The sequence below is a fragment of the Typha latifolia genome, chromosome 13 (assembly GCF_019914945.1).
Source record: "Typha latifolia isolate L0001 chromosome 13, TyphaL0001v2, whole genome shotgun sequence".
Classification (NCBI taxonomy): domain Eukaryota; kingdom Viridiplantae; phylum Streptophyta; class Magnoliopsida; order Poales; family Typhaceae; genus Typha; species Typha latifolia.
Window position 1 is genome coordinate 3962402 of NC_133098.1, and position 23118 is coordinate 3985519.

Sequence of the window (23118 nt, forward strand, 5' to 3'; positions counted from 1 at the left end):
GAGAGAAAATTGACTTGTTAGAAAAGCTGATGGGGTGTCTTACGTGTCAAGCAACTATTTGGCATACAACTTCTTATCATTTGCGTTTCTTTTTCAGAAATAATTATATTTATACAATCTAAACTATTATTACTTTTCACGTATTTAAATTTTTTTTTAATGACACAAACATCTTAAACTATTAAAAATATCTCGCCCGCGTAAAGAAAAAAATAAAAATAAAAAACTAAAATATTCTATAAAAAAAGGTAAGGCTATTTTGATAAATTTAATTTAATTTTTCTCTACGTAGCTGTTTATACGGCTGAAATCTAATGGAGCAGTCTACGTCTAACTAAAACTTTTTATATAAAAAATGGTGACGATTTGGGGTATATTATTATAATTATTTTTTCTTTCATCTAAGTACCTTGCATCCTTGTATATTTAGCATATGGATGATTTAAAAAAAAGAATGCACGATTATTTAAGTCGTTGCATCGACTCTATTAATCATGTTTGTAATTATAGTTCAAAGGGCAAAATTCATGTAGCCTAAAAGATTAAATTATCATCCAAAGGGAACTTTTAATCGATTCCTTAGTGTAAAAGTAGCAATGCGCTCAGAATACTTTTGTTCTTTTTCTTACTAATATATCGTTATTTTCATTGTAACTGTGCTCCGATCCCAAACAATATCTCTCTTTCGCGATTCTCGAGGTCAGATCCTCACTTCGGTCTCCGGATCGGGCCATTTCTTCGATTTTCTATGCATTATACTTCGTGACTTTCCTCCGTTGCTACGATCCTCAGTTCTCAGGGAAATCTGCGGAAATTCTCGTGAATTTTCGTTAATTTTCTGCCGTCCCCGTCGGAAGATCTATAGACATTTCTTCATTTACAAAGAATTCGATTGTTTTCTATCTGAATTTGGTAACTACGTTAAGATTTCTTGTATCTTGGATTTACGATTTGTTCCATGAAGTAATTTGTACAATTTTTTAGATTTTACTATTCCAAAACCTTACATTATTTGCAATTTTTGCTCAAAATTGACAAATCCTTCCCCTTTCCTCGAATCCCACACGGTTCACAGGTGGAAGAATTGTAGTTGGATTATGTTTTAATTTTACCTCGTCTCAAATTCTACTCTTACCTTTTTACCATAAAACCAGACTGTTATGGTGGAATCCTTCCTAACCCCCACCTACATTAAATTCGTCTCCTTTCCAGAGCATGGCGTTTGCAAGGAATCCACCCGACCATGGCACTCCCGTGAGAATGACTTTAAACAAAACAAACAACCCAAAGAAGCCCTCTTTCAATTCCCACATGAGATCGATTAAAGAATCCGTATCTCATCCATTTGTTGATGCACCAGTATCGGTCATACAATTCTTGTTGCTCGAATCCGGATGCGGGTTTTCGCAATGAATTCTGCATTCCAGTTTGATGCAGATAGCTGCATTTCCCCTTTTCATGTCTTCTTCTCAGCTTGTTGTATTGGTTTGTAGAGAAAAAGGAGTAGCTTCTTTAGTTTATTTCTTGATTATTCAGTTTTTCTAATTCTTGCAGTCTCTATTTTGTGGCAGATTTGAGAGGTTGGTGCCATTGCTGGAGATAAGCAGTTCTATCAGGATTACATCGATGTGGTTTGGTTTAGAAGGAGTTGTTGATGGATGGTTGTATTGTTGAGCCTCTAGGGGCTGTGGTGTTGGGGAAATCAGCAAAGGTGGGTGATACTCGGAGGCCGCCGTTGGCCCATTCAGGGAAGAACAATGCTGTCCCTGCAAGCCGTAAGCCTCAGACGAGAGAAATTGCATCAAGATATAAGTCTGGGATCTCTTCGAGTCCTATTTCTAATTCTAGTACTCCAAGAAGATGTCGGTCCCCAAGTGCCAGTCGGACACCGCCGGCAGTGGGCATGTCTCTGCCTAAGAGAGCTCAATCAGCAGAGCGAAGACCCTCAACCCCTTCTCCGAGGTTCTCTGCACCTTTATCACCATCTTCTAGGCCTTCCACACCTTCTTCTTTGAGGTCCTCTGCACCTTTTTCACCATCTTCTAGGCCTTCAACACCCTATTCTTCTTTGAGGTTCTCTGCACCTTTATCACCATCGTCTAGGCCTTCCACACCTTCTTCTTCGAGGTCCTCTGCACCTTTGTCAACATCTTCTCGGCCTTCCACACCTTCAAGGTCTGCTGCGCGTAATGCAGTAGCGGAAAAGAATAGCACATGTCGACAGCTGATTACCAGCAGGGCTCCTGATGGATTGTGGCCTTCAATGCGGAGTCTGTCTTCTTCTTTCCAGTCAGAATCCATGTTGATTCCAATTCGCAAGAAGGAAAAGATCATTACTAGCTCTTCTTCAGATCAAAGCAAGTCTCAGTTCAATACAATATCTGAGAGGAAGAGGACTCCCCTTCGAGGAAGGAACACTGCAGACCTATCTGAGAATTCTCGCCTCTTAGAGAGTCCTCATGCGAGGATGATTGAACAACGTCCGCGGCTTGCTATGATGGGAAGAAAAGTATCTGCAAATGCCATGTCGAGAAGCATGGATCTTACTGATAAGGTTAACAGATCTGTCTGTTTGCCGGTTCCTTCACGAGGGCTTTCACCAAGAAGAATGCCCACATCTGATGGTGTAGGCCGAGACCATCAACAATCATTGCATGAGGTGGCAAGTTGCCTGAATCTTGATGGAAGTGGAAGAGCAGACCAGAGGATGAGCCCAAGTCCATATGTCTCTTCACAAATTTTCATAAAATCTACTTCTTTAACGCGGCCAAGCAGGACACTGTCTTTGCCAGTTCCAGGTTTACAGCGTCCTTCATCACCAAGCAAAACTTTATCAACTACATCCTCTGTTTCTAGAAGAATTCAGAGTCCATCTCGTGCAAGACCATCAACACCTGTCCGATCAACTAGTGCTGGAACCAGCCGAGCTGACGCTTCACCATCTGTTCACAGCCATATTTTTGATGCAAGAAAGGGAAGAAGGGATGCAAAGCAAGTAGAAGATGCCCATCAACTGCGGCTTCTGTGTAATAGGGACATGCAATGGCACTTTTTAAATGCCCTTGCAGATGAAACACTATCCACTCAGAAAATGAGAAGTGAGGTAGGAATTTTTACTTTCTATAACGTGAAGATTATTTGCAATTGTTTTGATCAGCTAGATACTCTGCCAGGATTTGCTTGTTCTGTGAGATGCTTGTGTACTGTGGTAAGGATTTATGTGTGCATATACATTCTGCTGCATGAGTAGTGATTTTGCATAATTTAGAATTTTAGATCAGATCAGAAATTATCCTTCAGTGACGACTTGTATGTGTAGACCGGAGATAATTCTTTTTCAGACATCTTTCCTTTTATCATTTATATTCTGTCATTCTGATGCATTTCTGAGTGTCAAGAATAAGCATAGAAGTTTACTTGTCTCTTTTTCACATAGACCATCTAATTTGTACTTGTTTCACATGGACCATCTATTTTGACTTCTTTACAGGATAACATGATAGTTTTATTATTATTGACTTGAAACAGGGGATCCTCCATAATATGTGGAGCACTATCTCAAGATTGCGTGATTCAGTCCTCATGAAAAGGATTGATGTGCAACACTTCAGGCAGGAGGTGAAGTTGAACACAATTTTGAAAGAGCAAGTAAGATATATCGACTGATCTTTATAACACTTTGTCACCTAAATTTCATCATTTTCAGTTTACAATTACTTCTTCTCTTTCTTACTTATGCATGTACCTATTATCATAGGTGGCATTTGGTTGCTGTCAAAGGGAAATCTAGTCTAATTATTCTCATTTCTTATTCTTAGGGCCTTGTTTGGTTTTCCGATTAAGGAAAAATTTAGAGGAGCTATTCTAATTTCTTAGTCTTAGAACTCTACCTCTAATTTGTAAGGTAATTTGATGTTTGATTGTAAACTAGAATATGATGTAATAAGTATCTTTAGTGTGACTTAAAGTTGATGTAAAAGTACAAATAAAAAATAAAAATTGACTCAAATACTCTTGATTTGACATATAAAGGGATACTTTTATTTAGACTCCCGAAATTATTGTCTATTCTACATATACTATATGAACTTTTTTTGATACACATAAACCTCTAAAGTCTAAACTATTGGAAACCTCTCAAATCCTCCTTCTGTTAGTGACCTGTTTTGTTTTCCATCCATAAGTTGTCACGTGACAAACATGTGAATAGATTTGTGACATTTATATCCTTTTTTTCTAAGGGATAAAGGAAAAGCAATATGAATGTTAAAAGTTATGACAAGAAGAGTGTTATGAAGTGGAGACCTAATTAGACTTAGATTTGCCAAAGTTGTTGCATTAATCCTAGAGGTTTTAGAAATATTTGGGAGTTCTATTATAATTAGGATTCTTAATTAGAGGTTTTCTATTGGTGTTGCTTTCCTTTGCGGATTGTTCTTAGGAAAAGAATATCTACATTATGTGGTTTGTCCTATTCTTATTAAGACTCTCACATCCCCCATCTATGAGAGCCTATAAATATGAGAAGAGGCTAGGGGGTTCAACACTACTCACAACACACAACTTAATATCATATGAGCTTGTGAGAGACTTGTAGAGGGATGTGATGCAAATATAGAGAGGTGTGAATCTTGTAGAGAGAGAAGAAGAGAGAAAACGTGAGTATTGGGTTTGATTGAGAGTGATTTCTCTCGTATTTTCTTTTTTTGTGATCTATATAGTGAAACTAATGGGATCTCTATGGATGTAGCCAACATTGGGTGAACCACGTAAGTATCTTGTGTCTTTTGTGTAATTATTTTTGTGTTTTTCTCTGTATTCCGTTCTCCAAGACTCCGTAATATTCCCAATAACTGATTCCAGAGGAAGGTTATAGATCGAATGGGAGCCAAGGAGGATAAAAAATTGAGATTTGAGAAGTTTAGCAGAAAAGAACTTTGGATTATGGAAGATGCAGATTAAAGATTTTCTTTACCAGAGAGATCTTTATCTATCGCTCAGAGGAAAAGATAAAAAGCTGAAGGACATGAGCAACGAAGACTAGGAAGTTTTAGACCTGAAAGCACTTGGATTGGTGCACCTTTCCCTGACAGTATTGGTGGCTTTAAATATTTTCGAAGAGACCACAACTTTAGATTTGATGACTACATTAGCCAAAATATACAAGAAATCGTCGATATCAAACAAAGTCTTCCTAATGAAAAGTTGTTCAACATGAAGATGGTCGAAGGTGGAAACATTGCAGAACATCTGAATAAGTTCAATGTTATCACAAATCAATTGAACTCGGTCCGTATTAAATTCGATGGCAAGATGTGTGCACTTTGATTTTGTCATCCTTACTAGAGAGTTGGAACAACTTAGTTATAACTTTGAGCATCTCCTAAGGATCATCTACTATGGAGTATGATGAGTAGTAGGTGTTCATGATGAGGAGTAGGTGTTCTACTCCGTGAGGAGATTCGGAGGAAGACACCAAGTGAAATAGAATAGACGACTCTCAATGTGAAGTGCAGAGGAGGCCAGTCATGGATCAAAATAGAGAATCGTGCAAGATCTAAATTGAGAAAAAGTCCAATTTGCCAAAGACAAAGGAGACTGTTGCTAGCATTGTGGCAAAAATGGTCACATCAGGTGCAATTACAAAGCCTATATAAACCAAATGCACTCCATTCCATATGATACAACGAGCCCTTTGATAAGTTACTGAAAACTCTGGTTTTGGCACTTTGATTTTGTCTTTGGATGGACATATTGAATTGTTGGTGATGGATTGCGGAGCCTTTTTCCATGCGATTGCTTAGGACATTCTCGGCAATTACATCCAAGATTATTTTAGACGTACGTGTCTGTCTCAATGAAGCACGGACACGGACACGGGACATGGACATGGCGACACAGCAAATTTTGAAAATATAGAATATGAACACGGCAAAATAAATAAATAAATAAATATAAATTATTGATACATCTAAAGTAAAAGTTTGCAATTTACTATAGAGAAGCTTTAATATAATTTAACAATTTAATAACAGAGATTAAAATAACTAACATAAATTAAAATAACTAACAGTTTATCACACTAATTAGAATTAAAATAACTAACAGTTTATCGCATAATTAGAATTAAAAACAGAAGTTAAAATTTAAGATTAATAGAGGGAGAGAGAATGAGAAAGAGAGACACTGAGAGAGTGAGGCAGAGAGAGAGATAGCGAGAGAGAGAGATAGCAAGAGAGTGAGACAGAGAGAGAGAGAGAGAACGAGAGAAAGAAAGGGAGGGAGGAAGAGACAGAGAGAGAGGGATAGAAATAGATAATGAGAGAGAGGGATGGAGGGAGGAAGAGAGAGAGAGAGAGAGACAGAGAGAGTGAGATAGCGAGAGAGAGAGAGACAGAGAGAATGAGAAAAAGGGAGGGATGGAGGAAGAGATAGAGAGAGCGTGAGACATAGATAGAGAGAGAAGAATCTGTCGTCCTCGCCGTGCTCAGCCTGTCGTGCTCGCTCAGCAGCCCGTCGGCCGTCGCGCTCGCTCAGCAGCCTGTCGCGCCTTGGATCGTCGCTCGGCAGCCGCTTGAGGGTTTTAGGGCTTCGATCGTTGATTTGTTGCTCAACAGTGAAGGTGAGGACGATGATTTGGGTTTTAGTTTTTATTATCGGGTTTGGATCCGGGTTAACAACATTTGACCGAACTCAACCCGAACCGTTAAACATTATCCAAAATACCAGTCGTGTCCCCCGCCCTTGTCTTAACAGTATCCGATATTTTTTTTTTTGGGGATACTCCGGACACGTGTCGGACATGGACACCTCCTGGGAGAGGTGTTCGTGCTTCATTGGTCTGTCTTGAATATGGAGGACCTTACATTACTGTTTGCAAAGGTGTTTAGATCAATATGGCGAAAGGCTTGGTTATGAAATTAACTAATGTGAGGCATGTCTCTAACCTTTAAAAAAACTTTATATATGTTGGACAACTAGCAACTGCAAGCCATATGTCCCACTTGACCGATAAGTTATGAAAAATCACAAGAGAGTCTATGGTAGTAGCTCCCGGTAAGAAAGATTATATACATTCGATCTTAGTTGTAGAGTCTGGTGTAGATACAACATTGTAACATTATAGATTTGGACACATGAGTTAGAAAGGAATGAGGATAATGCATTTTAATGAAAAACTTCTAGAGCTAAAGTTAGTGGATCTACAGTTTTCAAAGACTGTCTAAGGAAAGTAGACGAAAGTGAACTTCACAAGGCAGCGACGAGCATAAAAAGCACAAAAGTGGGAATTAGTTCTAATTTGATATAGAAATTCAAACTAAAATATTTCTTATTCTAGTTAAGGAGTGAAGATTGATGATATCTCATGTAAAATAGCCAAAATAAGTTGATTTAATACATTGAAATAAAATAATTAAAATTAATCTTCACCTGAAAAAATGTGTCAACTTTATGGGCTTTCTTTTGCAATGCGGACTTATACATAATGCCTGCTTATAGGTATGTAATGCTTACATATATGTCAGCAATGCATATATATATGTAAAACAATAGTACTTGTCTATATTGTCATACCTCTACAAAGCTGAACCTTTTTAGGTAAGAAATGACAAAACCTACTGTTTGTCTTAGCAAGGGTAAAATAGTAAAGTCACTTTGGGCCTAAAGTCATTCTAAATAGAGAAATTTTTTGTTTATGCTGCTTTTTTTCATTCAAACCAAAAGTTCTTGCTCAATTTTAATCACATTTTTGGAATGAGATAGGTGGGGTAGCAGGAGTGAGAAGAGAGGATTTTTGACATGATATGTGAAACAACTTTAGTCAAATCAAGGTAAATTGTAATTAGGCTTATGTGTGGAATAAGATTCAAATTAGCATAAACAATGTTTCTAATATAGAGTAGGGATAATTTGATGTTTAAGTTGTGTTCCTTGGAGAATAGGAAATCCCAGCATCCAAATGAGGCCTATGTACTGAATAGATCAATATGAAAAGTTCTACCTTAATGTTGTGAGACAAGAAGCAATTTTCTTTCTAGAAAGCTTTTGACAAAAGAAATTGAAATAGAGAAAGGAACCATGATTGGATACAACCCTGTTGGCCCTCCTTATCCCTGTGCTTACATAATATGGCGAACAACACTTCCACGATAGATAATTGGGAAAGGTGTGATACACCCAACTAAATTTCTGGCTACTGTGAAGTTTACTTAACGATGCAGAAGTGCAAGATAGAATGATATTCTTATTAGTGGACAAGATTTACTTAAATAAGAAGTAGCCTAAGCCCTAAGGTGATATCACGAATGAGACTCAGATTGATATGATATGCCTAAATTGGCAAGCCTAGAAGAAAGCATTCCTTCAACACAGATATGATATGCTTTTGGGCAGGTTTCTGAAGCTAACAATGATAAGATAATACAAAGTTAAGAGTTTACTCCTGATGTGTTGCATATACAAGTATCAGGAAATGATACATAAATTTTTTATGTAGAACAATGTCTCATATGATGAACAATAGTAACCGAACCTGCAGAATTTACCGATAGGGTTGTTGGAATCCACCAATAAAGAAGGTCTCAAAATAATAACCATCCATTATCCTTTAACAAAGCCTTAGATGCCTTTTTATAGGCAAAGATAGAAAGGAAAACAAACTAAAATATTCATACAAGAAACGGCCAAAGTACCCAGTAAATAAAACATAAGAGCTCTCTCTCTCTCTCTCTCTCTCTCTCTCTCTCTCTCTCTCATAATCTGTCACCAAGCCAAAATGTCATTAGGTGGGCTGCCATCTTTTGCCTGCAATTGTACACTTGTGTGATCGATGATCTGAGACTGGTGTCCGCACCAATTTTTTTAATAGCTTGGTGGTGATTGCCATTGCTAGATCGAGAAGACCTATGTAATTATATTCTTTTTAAATAAGAAAAATAAATGAAAGCTTCTTCCTGAGCTCCAGACAACTTTAACTTATGCGATTTATTTTCTTAAATCTTTTTATCACTTATTAGAACTTTGGAATCCCACATATGAGCTTCTCAGTATGCTATCAGTTAGGAAGTAGAAGGTTTTGAACTGATGAGAGTATTTGACTTTCCTACTATTGGACAACCCAATGGGTGCTCATTGCTTTGATATACTACAGTTCTTTGCACATTGTAGCAGCGAATATGGTACAATATTTCTGTTACTGGATGATTCAAAAGCATACTCAGTACAACTGTTTCTGAGGATGGGGCTCTTCTAGGCATACAATTTATGCATCATGACAATTTTAGGATGCTGTACATAATAGTGATCCAGTCTTCTAATTAATAGTTAAAAGCCATAGGTAAACCTTTATTTAAATTGTAAATAGTAACTCTTTTTCAAAAGTTAGCTTATTGTGACTAGATTTAAGCATGTTTCTCTTATCTATTAATGAACTTTGCACAATTTTAAATTTATCTACCTCTGTCTCTGAAAATTGTTTGGATGCTCCATATATACAAATGACTCATCCTTTGATTCAGATTGATTACCTGCAACGCTGGGCGACATTGGAAAGAGAACATTCTAGTTCATTATCAGGTGCAATTGAATCTCTCAAAGCAAGCATATTACGACTTCCAGTTACAGGAGGGGCAATGGTATGTCGTGCCTGATACTATTTTTCTTGCCACCAATATGATGTTATAGTCATTACCTGTACACCAATATGTTTCAATAAAGTTTGTAAAGGATGTTAGTTAACTAGATGTAAACATTTTTAATTTTTATAGTAAGACATATTCACAATTTCTTATTATGCTAAAATGCCTATCACCATGACTTTCAACAGGTAGACATGCTCGATCTCAAGAATGCTGTTAGTTCAGCAGTTGACATTATGCAGGCAATGGGTTCCTCCATTTGCTACTTGTTATCAAAGGTTAGATTTAATTTGTGTTGATGACGGTGCTTCATTTCTACTCTTGACTTTAAATAAAACCTGTTTTCGATGTTCTGGCAAAGAAGAACTGGTTTAAACAAATGGAACTAGTGAACAGTTGTGGCAGAAGCAGAATGCTAGTTGAAGCTGAACTGCAACTTACTTCTAGTTTTATGTTTCTGAAACTAGTCGATTCAGTTAAAAGAAATTGACAGATATACATTAAAGTTTTATGAATTGTTGAAATTCACTGTATCTAACTGAAACCAGAGAAAATCATCTGGGACTATTTGCTTTGAAATGAAACCATTTGAAGCTGCAAGCCTTTTGGTTATCTGTTGTGTAGAGGAGAATCGTATTGAGAAAGTATAAGAGCAATTCTGTTTGAAGTAGTTACTATCTTTTTCCTTTTTTGACGTCTTAGCCTTTTAAATTCTGTAATACTTTTTAGTTAACCATATATTTTACATGCGTATGGTTCTCATTAAGGCTACTGACAACTGATTCTTCACACAAGGAATCTCATCTTCTCATTTTACATCCACCATCATCTCCAATTCCTGTCATCTCCACATATTTACCTATTTCCGATGTGGGATGATGCATGCTGTTTTTAGCATATTTTTTTTCTCCTGTTTCTCCCTCCTGCTCTGTCAACCTATCATCATCTGTAATGAGATCATACTATTCATCTTTCTCTTGTTTCTCGTCCATCATTTGATTCACCATCTATTGGGACTAAGCTATTCTCTTGCTCTTTTTCATGAAGGACTAAGATATGTGATTGAGTGGTAAAAAAACTATGGAAGTTTGAAGATAATGTACTGCAGGATATTGAAGTTATGTTAGTCAACACCAGCAAAAAAGTCTGATATCATAGGTGAACTATCATAATTTATAGTAGTATTGAGCAACTTCCAATAGCTATTTTGAAAACCTTTTATGACTTTATATATCTGGACATGACATTACCAATTAATTTCCTACTCTTTGTAAGGGTTAATTACTTTTTGGCCCTCTTAATTATGAGTCTGTAGGGGTGTAAATGAGTCGAGCCTGAGCAAGCTGACTCTAGCTCAGGCTCGGCTAGAAATGAATTTTAAGCATAGTTTGGGATCTAGGCTCGGCTTAACTTAACTCAAACCGAGTTAAGCCTAACCAAGCCCGAGCTCGATTGGAGGAGGAGGCCACTTGTTGTTGAAGGAGGTTTGGTTTGTTAGGAAGAATATTATTAGACTTATGATTAGATTGAGATAGGAGCCATTAGATTAAAGATATAATATTTATTAATATATTTGTATATATTATATTTTAATTTATATATAATATTAGTAAATATTATACTTCAGCCAAGCCTATTGAGCCGAGCCAGCTCCTGTTCAAACTTGGCTCAAAATTTAAATCGAGCTTCAAAACAAGCTTAGCCTCGATTCAGTCGAGACGAGTCGAGCCCGAGTTGCTCGTTCATTTTGGCACCTCATCACTCTGTATCAATTTCACCTACTTAAGAAAAAAAATTGTACACATACATCTTCTATTTTATCTGATCATATTACTAAACCCCCTCCGTTAGAAATTTGTTACAAAAAATATTAAACAATCAACTAACGAATTTTATGAAAAAAAAATTCTAAACCCTCTCGACTCAACTATAATTTGATATTTGAAGAAGTTGTCATAGAGGTCACTAAAGAAGAAGATGAAAAGACATAGAAAGATGGCCTATGAAAGTGATACATAATTATAGTTGAGTTGAGGAGGTCAAGATGTAATTAACCCCTTTATTAAAACCCTATTCTAACTTCAAAGTCAAATACATTTTAGTTAGGGTGTGTTGCAGTTTGTTAGCATTGCCTTGCATGTGCAGATAAGAGTAATGCTGTCATTTGGACCTCATATTAGTAATAGGTCTTATGATTGATAAACTGAATAATTGACTTAGATGGACTCCTGAGTAATCAAGTATGCAGAAGATTGTCTTTAAATATTGCCTCCTGAATCCTGACTGTCTAAGATGGAGATTTAGATCATTTTGTTTACCTGTTCTTTTAGTACAATTTGAGCTTAATTTTACTTTCCCTTTAAATTGATTTAAAGTGCTAAAGCTTAACTGCTTATACTTTTGTTTCTTGCACATTTACTTAATTAAGTGGTTCATATTAATAGATTTGAATTCCTGCTGGTTACATAATATAACTCTTGGTCTTTTTTTAAGATTTGAATTCCTATGACAGATCATTGAACATTCTCATACTTCTGTACAAATGTAGAAACTCTGTATAGACGAAATGCCATTATGGTTACTAAAAAATTCTGTGCCACTAGTTAATTTTAGTATTGCGGATTGGTATTCAACATCTTATTCTAATTCTGCACCAGAGATGCATTTTGGTAAGTTTATCTAATGGAAGTTGACTATTACTATTGGAATACCAATATATCCATTTTTAAATATGCCAGAGGATTTTTACTACTCTAAAGTCTTTTTTTCTTTTTCTTCAGCTTTTCTTTGTTTGAGAATGTTATTAGGTGACTAAATCAGAATTGGCAATAGGAGTTGTTATGTTTCTACATCTGTCATTGACTGATGAACTATATTCACAGGTTTTGGGTACATATTCACTGGTTGCTGATCTTTCAGTTGTTGCAGCTAAAGAAAGAGCCATGCTTGATGAATGTAGAGAACTCTTTTTAACAATAGCAGCTCTGCAGGTATATATATTTATATAGTAGGTTAGACTGCGTAATTTGAACCAATTACCAAGAGAAGTAAATTCTAGATAACTTTCTGTATCAAGAATTATTTTGTTAGATACATTTTAAATTATACTAGTATTATAGTATTATGTGGTAACCATGAGAGGAGGGAGGGGGGTGTGGGGGTTAGGTTATCTACAAAATTTGAATTCCAAAAGTTCCAAATGGGAATTTTCTGGGCATATGTTTGGAAAGGGACAAAAAAAATCATGGTGTGTTTTATCATGCTGTCACTCACTAATTAACATTCTCCACGTAAATAATGGATAATGGTTAGAACAGTAATTGCTTCCACATGTATTCATCTTTTTAAGTCGATTCACAAAAAGAAGTGCAAACTTTTTTAAGAGTTTATAATTTTGAAATAAGAAATAGGAACAATTATGACTGCATCTCTGTTATATCAGTGTGCCATAATTTAGTATAACTGACAAGGTAATCTTTGCATACATCATCTCATACGACGACAACCAAGTGTATAGTCCCAGCTAATTGTTCACTATATGGAAACAGGTCAAACAAATTCTTGCTATGATCTGTTTTATGGTAAAGCTGCCTCTGATTTTCTCATGGGTTACATTATCTATAATTTAATGGAATTTTCTGGGCAAATTTTTGGAAAGGAACAAAAAAATCATGGCGTGTTTTTTATCATGCTGTCACTCACTAATTAACATTCTCCGCTTAATAATGGTTAGAACAGTAATTGCTTCCACATGTGTTCATCTTTTTAAGTCGATTCACAAACAGAAGCTCAAACTTTTTTAAGAGTATATAATTTTGAAAGAAAAATAGGAACAATTATGACTGCATCTTTGTTATATCAGTGTATCATAATTGAGTAGTATAACTGACAAGTAATCGTATGCATACGTCCTCTCATACGACGACAACCAAGTGTTTAACCCCAGCTAATTGGGTTCACTATATGGAAGCAGGTCAAACAAATTCTTGCTATAATCTGTTCTAAGGTAAAGCTGCCTCTGATTTTCTCATGAGCCTTTACTATAATGATGAAGAAAAATGTCCAAAATGATCAAATTGGCCTTCTGTTTTCATGGATAAATGGGTCAGCAAGCAAACAGATTTGGATGTGGTAGGACCACAATTTTATAGCTGATCAGTTTTTATTAGATTTACAGATAGTAGCAGCATTATGAATTAAAAGAGTATGATTGATAAACTAACTAGGCAATGACCATATTCTCATTTGTTGTTTTCTTTTCTTCCTTTCTTTTTTTCTTCCTTTCTAGAGAGAAAGAGAGAGGACCATATTCTCCATTGTTGTGCTGTCTTTTTGTATCCTTGGTCTCCGCAGGAGTCAATCATTGACCTTTTTGTGCCTTCAGATTCTGAAGATCACTATGCCTTACTTATTCATCTGTTTGTATGCTCTTTTCTTCCATAATATCTATGATCTTTAAAGCATGGATTAGCATATTTTTAACCTTCTTGATTGATAAATATGCATGGAAACTCATATGATTGTCCATTTACAGGTTCAAGAATCTAGTCTAAGAACAAACCTGATACAACTAAGACAGGAATCCGTAAATATAGCAAGGAGCCACGCCGGTTTAGATATCCCAAATGCCCGGGTTTGATGCTCTGCAGTATAGGTAGTAGCATTTAATTTTGCTCAGTTATTGTAAATGGTTTCGATTATCCCGTGTGCAATCCATATTCTTTTTCTGTTTTCTTCTTTTATATGTTTCCATTATTTTCATCTTGCAAAAAGGGCAAAGCCATAATCTTTCTCATGTACATTTTTCTTCCATCCACACACATGGAAAGAAATTGCAGCACAGTGAAAGCCAAAAGTGTTAATAGTGGCGCATGTGAAGGTTTATGTTCTTGTATTATGGCTATCCATTATGTTTAGTATCTAATATATGGTTATTTTAATTTTTTTTATTAGGATAAATTACTCAACCAATATTCACAAGGATAATTTTCGGTTTGAGCCAGATTCATTATGTGCAGATGTAACTAAACTCTAGTACTAACAATTTTAACTGCGATTTGACTAATAATAACTATCTCTTCTGAATCAAAGGGTTTTTTTTCCTGCACCTGTAGAAAATTATAATCATAAAAAAAGAAAGGAAAAAAAGACTTTCTTGTATTATTATATTGAGTAAGATCAGGTAAGTCTCTTAAACCATTGCAACAATAAAATATACAAGGGTAAACTGATATATATATATATTTTTTTTTTCATGCTCTAAGTTTAGTTATTTTAATGACATTTTGAAGAATGTAGCTGCAATTGTGATAGTTAGAAGAGATAACTACACTAACGCCTTCTAATTTATTGCCTATTTTCACACTCATTTATTTTTTGTGGCACATTGATCTCTGTAGAACCTTTGAAATGCTCTTCTATTAGTTGGTGATCAATTTTAAGCGCTTAGGGACTATTTTATCATCAGCACCAAAGATTTAGGTAGTTGAGGATGTCAAATGTCAAAAAAAATTTTAAAAAATATAAAAATAAATAAAGGGAAATTTGTGTATAACACATCGCCTTTTAATAAAATTGTAGTTTATATTTTATATTTTTATTAATTTACAAATTGAATTTTATAGTTTAGCAAATATGTGGAAAAAAATATTCTATTGTTAGATTTGTTAGTTAAATTTAATCAAATCTCTAAGTCAAGTTAACTATACTAAAAAATTAAAAAAATATTCTCAATTAAGTTATACAAAAGGTATTTTAGTCATTTTAGAAATTAAATTATTTTAATTATCTTAATTTAACAGAATATTTTGACCGTGTTAGTTTAAATTTAACGCAATGTATTTTTTGTACATACTAATTAAATTATAGATATTGATTTGCACATAGTGAAAATATAAGGTATAAAATGTACTTTCGTTTAAAAGTAGGGTGTTATATGTAAATTTTCATAAAAAATAGTTTTGATGGCAATTATGTGAAATTTCCAAAAAGCGAAAAAGTCAAATGAAATTTTAATTTTCATTTAAGAAAATCTATTAAGCAGACAAAGCAAGCAAGCCTGCATGGCTCAATGCGTCAACCTCCTCCCACCACCTCTTTCTCCGGTCGCCGCGCCTTCTACCTACGCCTCATCTCTGCCGCTTCCACCCTCCTCCACCTCGACCAGATCCTCGCCCACTCCATCCTCTCCGGTCACCACCCCACCGACCTCATCTCCGCCACCGCCTTCCTCCGCCGCTCCTCCGACCTCTCCGCCCCCTCGTCCCACCTCCTCCTCCTCTTCTCCTCCTTCCTCAACCCCGACATCTTTTTCTTCAATCTCCTCCTCCGCTCCCTTTCTCTCTCCGATTCCTCCCCTTCCACTTCCCTCTCCCTCCTCTCCTCTCTCCCCCGCCGCCATTTCCGGCCCAACTCCTTCACCTACGCCTTCGCCGCCGCCTCAACCTCTTCCTCCCTCTCCTCTGCTCGAATCCTCCATGCCAGGATCGTCGCTGATGGATTTGGCGCTGACCCATTTGTTGGTTCCGCTCTTACTGTTGTGTACTTGAATTTCGCGCAAATCTCGGCTGCAGAGAAGGTGTTTGATGGAATACCGAACCCAGATACTGTCTTGTGGAACACTCTTTTATCTGGGTTGGTCAAAAATAAATTTTTTGATAAAGCTTTGGGTGTTTTCCAGCGAATGGTGGATGTTGGTAGTGCGAAATTTGATTCCACTACCATTTCGGTGGTCCTGCCTGCCTGCGCGGAGCTGAAGGTTTTGAACTTAGGGATTGGATTGCATTGCTTGGGTGTGAAATCAGGGTTGGGTAGACATACCCATGTGATTACTGGTTTGATTTCTATGTACTCCAAGTGTGGAGATGTTACTGCAGCAAAATTGTTGTTTGATGAAATGCCTGAGCCGGATTTGGTAGCTCACAATGCTATGATATCTGGATACTCTTCAAATGGGCATGTTGTGTCTTCCATGGGGTTGTTCAAGGAGTTGCTGCTTTCAGATGGGAAGGCGAACTCGAGCACCATGGTCGCATTGGTCCCAGTGTTTAGTCCCTTTGGCCATGAATTGCTTGTTCAATCCTTGCATGGATTTTCTGTAAAAGCAGGGCTTGATTTGAATTCTCTGGTGTCAACAGCGCTTACCACTGTGTATTGCAGGCTGAATGATATGCAATTGGCCCGGAGAGTTTTTGACTCAATGCCAGAGAAGAGCATGGAATCGTGGAATGCCATGATATCAGGATATGCCCAGAATGGTTTGACGGAGATGGCGATCTTGCTCTTCCGGGAAATGCAAGCGCTTGATGTCCGGGCTAATCCCATCACGGTCACTAGCATATTATCGGCTTGTGCACAGCTCGGAGCTCTATCGTTAGGGAAGTGGGTGCACTGGATAATCGCCAAAGAAGATCTTGAGCTCAATGTCTATGTCTCGACAGCGCTGATCGACATGTATGCAAAGTGTGGGAATATCACTGAAGCGAGAAGGATATTTGATGGTATGTTAGAGAAGAATGTAGTCTCTTGGAATGCCATGATACTGGGCTATGGCCTCCATGGCCGAGGTCTTGAAGCCCTTAATCTCTTTAAGGACATGGTAAATGCTTGCATTGCTCCCACTGGGGTGACCTTCCTGTCAGTTCTCTATGCATGCAGCCATGGTGGATTGGCGAAGGAGGGTCATACAATCTTTCAATCCATGACCCGCGAGTATGGTATTAAGCCCGGCCCTGAGCACTACACTTGCATGGTGGACCTCCTTGGCCGAGCTGGTCAGCTGAATGAGGCCTTTGAGTTTATTAAGGGTTTTCCAGAGAGTGCAAGTCCTGGTGTTTGGGGTGCCTTGCTTGGTGCCTGCATGATCCATAAGGAAACGAGCCTTGCACAACTGGCTGCGGAGAAATTGTTTAAACTTGAACCTGAGAATACTGGTTACTATGTTCTCCTCTCCAATATACATTCAGCTAAAAAGAACTACACAGAAGCAGCTGTGGTGAGACAGGAGGCCAGGAGCAAGAAGCTAGTAAAAACACCAGGGTGCACTCTGATAGAGATTGGCGATGTGCCACATATCTTTACATCTGGTGACCAGGCTCATCCCCAATCAGCGGCTATCTACAGAATGTTGGAAAATATGACTTCAAAGATAGTAGAGACAGGGTACCGGGCAGAAACTGATGCTGCTCTCTATGATGTATTGGAGGAAGAAAAGGAACATATGGTTAGGGTTCACAGTGAAAAGCTGGCAATTGCTTTTGGTCTCATTAGCACAGAGCCAGGGAGTGAGATTAGGATAATCAAGAACCTCAGGGTTTGCTTGGACTGCCATAATTTTACCAAGTTGCTATCTAAGATAACTCAAAGGTTGATTATAGTAAGGGATGCTACTAGATTCCATCATTTTAGAGATGGTGTTTGCTCATGTGGTGATTTTTGGTGATTCTTGAACCATCTTTTCCCGTGTAGTGAATATCCCAGTTGCTGAGCATTGTTTCATTTTCGATTTGAAGAGCAGCATATTTTAAAGTAATTTTCTTAGTCTATCCTTAAACGGTACTGACTAATGTTGGTGAACTAGCAAAGCCAATGCATGGTTATACAGAAGCATTGTCAAATACTAATTATGGTCAGCAGAGGATTTTTAGGCACTAGCGACAGTGGTGCTAAAAATGTTATAGAGTTAAGCACTGAGAGAACTTGGGTCCTGTGAAATGCATTTCTCATATAGTAATGTTATGAAGAAGATAATCAGAGCATGAGACATGGTGAGAGGTGCAGTATGCAGATCTGTACTTTGAAATTTTCCCTGGAAACTAGGTATAAGCAAATTCTCCAAGGAAACTTGTTAAGGATGTCACAATGATCTTTTCGAAAGGGAAGAACCCTACCCTCATCTGTAAAAGGTTGTTTTCAAGACTTGAACCATCTTCTTCTTTTCAATGCAAGGGGCAAACTGTACTGCCGCACCAAGCAAGATCCCTGGAAACTTGTGAGGATAATACACTAGTTGGGAATTAAGCATCAGGATGCTGAACTTTCTGTGACAGTTATTATAATAATAACCAGAATAGTGGAACAAAGAAGAACAAAGAAGTCTAAAAGACTTGGTATAAGAAACCAGCTTGTCTGACTCAATAAATTATTTGTGGAACAACAGAGTAATCAATTTGGGCATAGCCCCCAAAACACTCATCTTTGAAGAATTGAGCAATTGTCAGCATTCATGGCATCAGGAAATCTTAACTACATACCTTGGAACACATCAGTTACTTTCTTACATTGCCCATATATATTGATTGGTAAGGTACCAGACCGATTACAGCATTTGTAATAACCCTAACAAACTTTTGTACACTAACAATGTAAGTGCAGGAACATCTTTTCCCTCCACAGCTTATATTCATAGTGTCAGACAGTATGAGAACTCTTAATTGCAGAATTTAAGATTATACAGCTCATTAAAAGCATCGATACAATTCTTTTTCCCAGATTATCTGACTCATTTTCCTTGCCAGTTTCATCTGCCTCCGTTTGATTACACCATGTATGATCAGGCTGCAAGTATTAACCTTGTAAAACCCAAGACCGAGAATAAATACATTGATATTCAAGAACATTATGCACCATATTCTGTGAAGATTTATACTTGGAAACTCTAAGCAAGCAAACAACTACAGGCAATTGGATGTGAATATTGTTTCCTCATTTGCATAGAAGAATGTGATAGAACCAGCATCACAAAACCATCTGACACACCCTTGAACACTGACAGCAATAAGCCACTAGACACGATCATTTGGTGTCAGCTAGCTTGCGAGCACTATCTGAAACAATTCTTCTGTTGATTTTCGCAAAACTGATTAGATACAAGAAATACCAGTTCTCCTGTATCAGCTCACAACTTATCGGGATCAAATCTCACCCTTTTGCATACTGAGAGTATTTGAAAATTTCTCAAGTGTGCTTTAAGTCTGTCATGCACTCAGGAATCAAACATGCATAAGCGGTAGCATCCTTCACATTGCACTTCTTATCCAGGAAGAATAAGGCATGAAGAAGAGTCCAAGAATCATTTAGTTTGTGCCCGAATCTTTTGTGTGTGAAATGAAATAAATCTTTGTAGGCAACTGAGGGTCACCCATTTTCCATACCCACAGAGCTACATCCTGGCAACTTCACTAGTCCTCTTCCCTTCATTAATCGTCTGACTGCAAGAGCTTCAGACCACCTTCCAAATGAAGTGTACAAGTTGGACATCAACACATAATAATCTGGTGTCTCAGGCTGCAACTCCATCATCCTCCTGATTGCAACTTCTCCGAGTTCCAACCTTGAATGGAGTCTGCATCCATGAATAAAAGCTCCCCACACACTAACATGTGCTTGCATTGGCATCTTCTCTATGAACTGTAATGCTTCCTCAAGCTCTCCAGCACGGGCAAGCATATCGACCATACATGCATAATGTTTCATGGAAGGAACAATGTTGTAATGATGTGTCATGCTATCAAAATACTTCTTGCCTTCACAAATCAGCCCAGTATGGCTACAAGTGGAAAGAATGCTTGTAAATGTTACGTCATTGGGCTGCAACTCTTCTTTCAGCATGTTGTTGAAAAGATCTAAGTAACTGATTGAATCACCTTGCACACCATAACCATCCAACATTGCACACCAAGATACAGTGTTATGGTCACTCATCTCATCAAAGACTTTTCGAGCGGATATTGCATCGCCACATTTGTTATAGAAGTTTAAAAGAGCAGTACTGATATAGATATTGGACAGAAGGAAATGCTTTACAGCATAAACGTGGAAGGAACTGCCAATGTGTAAAGCTCCCAAAGAAGCACAAGCAGAGAGAGCACTCACCACAGTGATGGCATCAGGTGAACAGCCGTATGACCTCATTTGGTTAAAGAGTAACAAAGCTTGATAGCCTAAGTCATTCTGAGAATATCCTGCTATCATTGAATTCCAAGTAACAATATCTTTCTTCTCTATCCGTTTGAAAATTCTACTAGCTTCAGATATGGCACAACACTTTGCATACATATCAACAAGAGCATTCATCACAACAGCAAACTCTTCTACACCTAATTTAATCCCAAGCATGTGAATTGATCTGCCCAAATTCAAATTTTGCAACTGTGCAGAAGCAGAAAGAATACTAGCTATGGTAACAGAATTAGGAACCATAGTTGACCGTTTCTTGTCAGAAAACAGCCTTAAGGCCTCAAGAGGAAGTCCTTTCTGCGTGTACCCAACAATCATAGCAGTCCATGCAACAATATCAGCATTGTAGAGCCCATCGAAAATATGGCGAGCATCTATAAATTTCCCGCACTTCACGTACATATCTAGAAGTGCAGTACCTACGTAAGAATTCATACCAAAACCATATTTTATAACGCAACCATGAATCCACTTTCCCTGGTGCAAAGCATCTAACAATGAACAAGCAGTTAGTAAGCTCCCCATCGTGTACTCGCTAGGCTTAACAAGTACCCTTCTCATCTCATTAAATAAAACCAACCCTTCTTCTGCACATTTATTCTGAATATAACCGCAAATGATGGAAGTCCACGTAACAACATTCCCATCATGAATTTGATCAAAAACCTTATGAGCACATTCCATATCTCCAGATTTTGCATACATATCAATCAAACTGTTTAGCACGAAACAATCTGGGTCTCCAATTTTAACAATTTGGCAATGTATCTTCTTTCCCTCATCAAAATCAAGCAATTTTATGCAGCTTTTCAGTACAAGAGAGAAGACAACATCATCTTCTTCTCGCAGGGAACATCTCATCTCCCTGTAAAAACCAATAGCTTCATCATAGCGCTCATTCAAGACATACCATCTAAGCATCACCTTCCATGAATAAAGATCTGGGTCAGGAATTCCATCGAACAACTTGCGGGCAGACTCGGTGTCGCCCAAAGAACCATAGGAACTAACCAATTTGGTCTGAATCGGGAGGAAATGGTGTGAACCATGAACGACGAGTAGGCCATGGAGCTTCTTGAGGGAGATGAGATTAGTGCAGGAATCAAGAAGGGAGGTGGGACGGACGGGAGTTATCCAGGCAATGGGAAGAGAGGTAAAGGTATCCGTCTTTGGTCGTAGAACTGTGGATAGATATCTCTTATTTAGCATAAGATACGGTTTTATTCTTCTCTTCATTATTCCATTGGTGAAATCACACTTATGGAGAACTATATATATATATCCTTAATTGCATATTAGAACAGAGAGGCCCTTCTGTTGCAGGACAAATTATATTTTACACCCTCCCAATTTCCTTTATTACATGTTTGGCTGCAGGGAAGTGAGGGAAGTAAAGTCCATAGTTTCAGTAACTCACTTTCTATTGTTTGGTCAAAGAAAGTGCGTTAGAAAGCCACTAGTTAGACTTCCTGTATAAGAGTTAGATATACCCCTGAAACATCCCAAAAGTCCATGTTTTAACTCAATCCTTATAGTCCAGTCGGCTGCCCTAATTCCCTCTATAGTGTGTGTTATATTTTATATAGAGTTGCTTGTCTTTAGAATACAGTTTAAGCTGAGTTAAAATTAAGATACTATAAGCATTGACAATTGGAAAGCTGAGTATAGTTTCACTTGTAAGATGTTTAAGTTTTAAAGTTAATTGTTTATCTAAATCTAATATCTTTGGTGAATATAAAAAACTCTAAGCTGTCTTCGCCCTCGTTCATTTTACGAATAATTTTTTTTATTCTAAAATATAACTCCTTATTTCAAAATAACACTTGAACACTATAATAATCTCATTTTAAAATTCAAATACTATTAATCAAAATTATTACTAATTTATCCTTAATGTCTATCACATTAATATACTTTATGACAAATCAAACATAATTTTTTCTTATCTTTTCCTTCACTTTATATTATATCAAAGATAATTATTACACTTTTATTTTAAAATACAAGTGAATAGAAAATTAGTTATTCCTAAAATAAAGATATTATTTGGAAATAAAAAAAAGAATACTTATTTTATAATTGACCTTATTCCTAAAGTAAACAAGGTATTGGTGTATAATCTAACTAGTACTCTGGCATAAATGTAGTCTTTAGTTTCATTTGTATGTAAAACTCAAGGTTGTTCTAAACTTTTCTATTGTCTATGTTTCAATTTGGTGAATCTATCAAGAGTGTCGATGATTAAATTCTATCAAACCATAACAAAGGTCATATGTTTAATTCTCTATGTGTGATAAGATTAATATTTGGTGAATCTTCCACTAAAGTGTTATATGTATATGTCTATGATTTATTATTATGTTTAATTTATTATAAGAGCTGACTCAAAAAGTATATATATATATATCAAGACAGATTAATTTTTTTTATCTAATCTTTGATTAACATATGGGCTCATGATATATCAAAATTACTAATAAAACTACAGTGAAATATAAGCATGAAGACATTTGTTCAAAGATTG

The 23118-nt window shown here is 36.9% G+C and overlaps 3 protein-coding genes across 5 annotated transcripts; 2 read left to right on the forward strand and 1 right to left on the reverse strand.

Moving 5' to 3' along the window:
• The first annotated feature begins 605 nt into the window (after positions 1–605).
• On the forward strand, positions 606–14510 carry LOC140800335 (AUGMIN subunit 8-like). Of its 3 annotated transcripts, none has more exons than XM_073155070.1 (7): positions 606–699; positions 1572–3103; positions 3529–3648; positions 9519–9635; positions 9827–9916; positions 12521–12628; positions 14173–14510. In XM_073155070.1, the coding sequence occupies exons 2-7, from the start codon at positions 1655–1657 to the stop codon at positions 14275–14277; spliced, it is 1989 nt and encodes a 662-aa protein (XP_073011171.1). In that variant the 5' UTR covers positions 606–699; positions 1572–1654; the 3' UTR covers positions 14278–14510. The 3 variants fall into 3 exon arrangements, with proteins under 3 accessions (XP_073011171.1, XP_073011172.1, XP_073011170.1); XM_073155071.1 differs by having other exon boundaries at positions 659–912; XM_073155069.1 differs by lacking the exon at positions 606–699 and adding an exon at positions 1178–1485.
• A 1194-nt stretch (positions 14511–15704) lies between these two features.
• Positions 15705–19062, forward strand: LOC140800443 (pentatricopeptide repeat-containing protein At4g30700). Its single transcript, XM_073155242.1, has one exon. The coding sequence runs from the start codon at positions 15709–15711 to the stop codon at positions 18076–18078; it is 2370 nt and encodes a 789-aa protein (XP_073011343.1). The 5' UTR covers positions 15705–15708; the 3' UTR covers positions 18079–19062.
• LOC140800444 (pentatricopeptide repeat-containing protein At2g03380, mitochondrial) lies at positions 18905–21854 on the reverse strand. The gene has a single exon (XM_073155244.1). It carries the CDS (start codon positions 21828–21830, stop codon positions 19773–19775), a length of 2058 nt encoding a protein of 685 aa, XP_073011345.1. The 5' UTR covers positions 21831–21854; the 3' UTR covers positions 18905–19772.
• Between the last annotated feature and the right edge of the window lie 1264 nt (positions 21855–23118).

Bases quoted from the DNA above. Each gene is read 5' to 3' on its own strand.
- LOC140800335 (XM_073155070.1), top strand. From the start codon at position 1,655: ATGGATGGTTGTATTGTTGAGCCTCTAGGGGCTGTGGTGTTGGGGAAA. The intron at 3,649-9,518 runs GTAAGATATATC...CCTTTGATTCAG, and splicing joins ACACAATTTTGAAAGAGCAA to ATTGATTACCTGCAACGCTG. The intron at 9,917-12,520 runs GTTAGATTTAAT...CTATATTCACAG, and splicing joins TTTGCTACTTGTTATCAAAG to GTTTTGGGTACATATTCACT.
- LOC140800444 (XM_073155244.1), bottom strand. From the start codon at position 21,830: ATGAAGAGAAGAATAAAACCGTATCTTATGCTAAATAAGAGATATCTA.
- LOC140800443 (XM_073155242.1), top strand. From the start codon at position 15,709: ATGCGTCAACCTCCTCCCACCACCTCTTTCTCCGGTCGCCGCGCCTTC.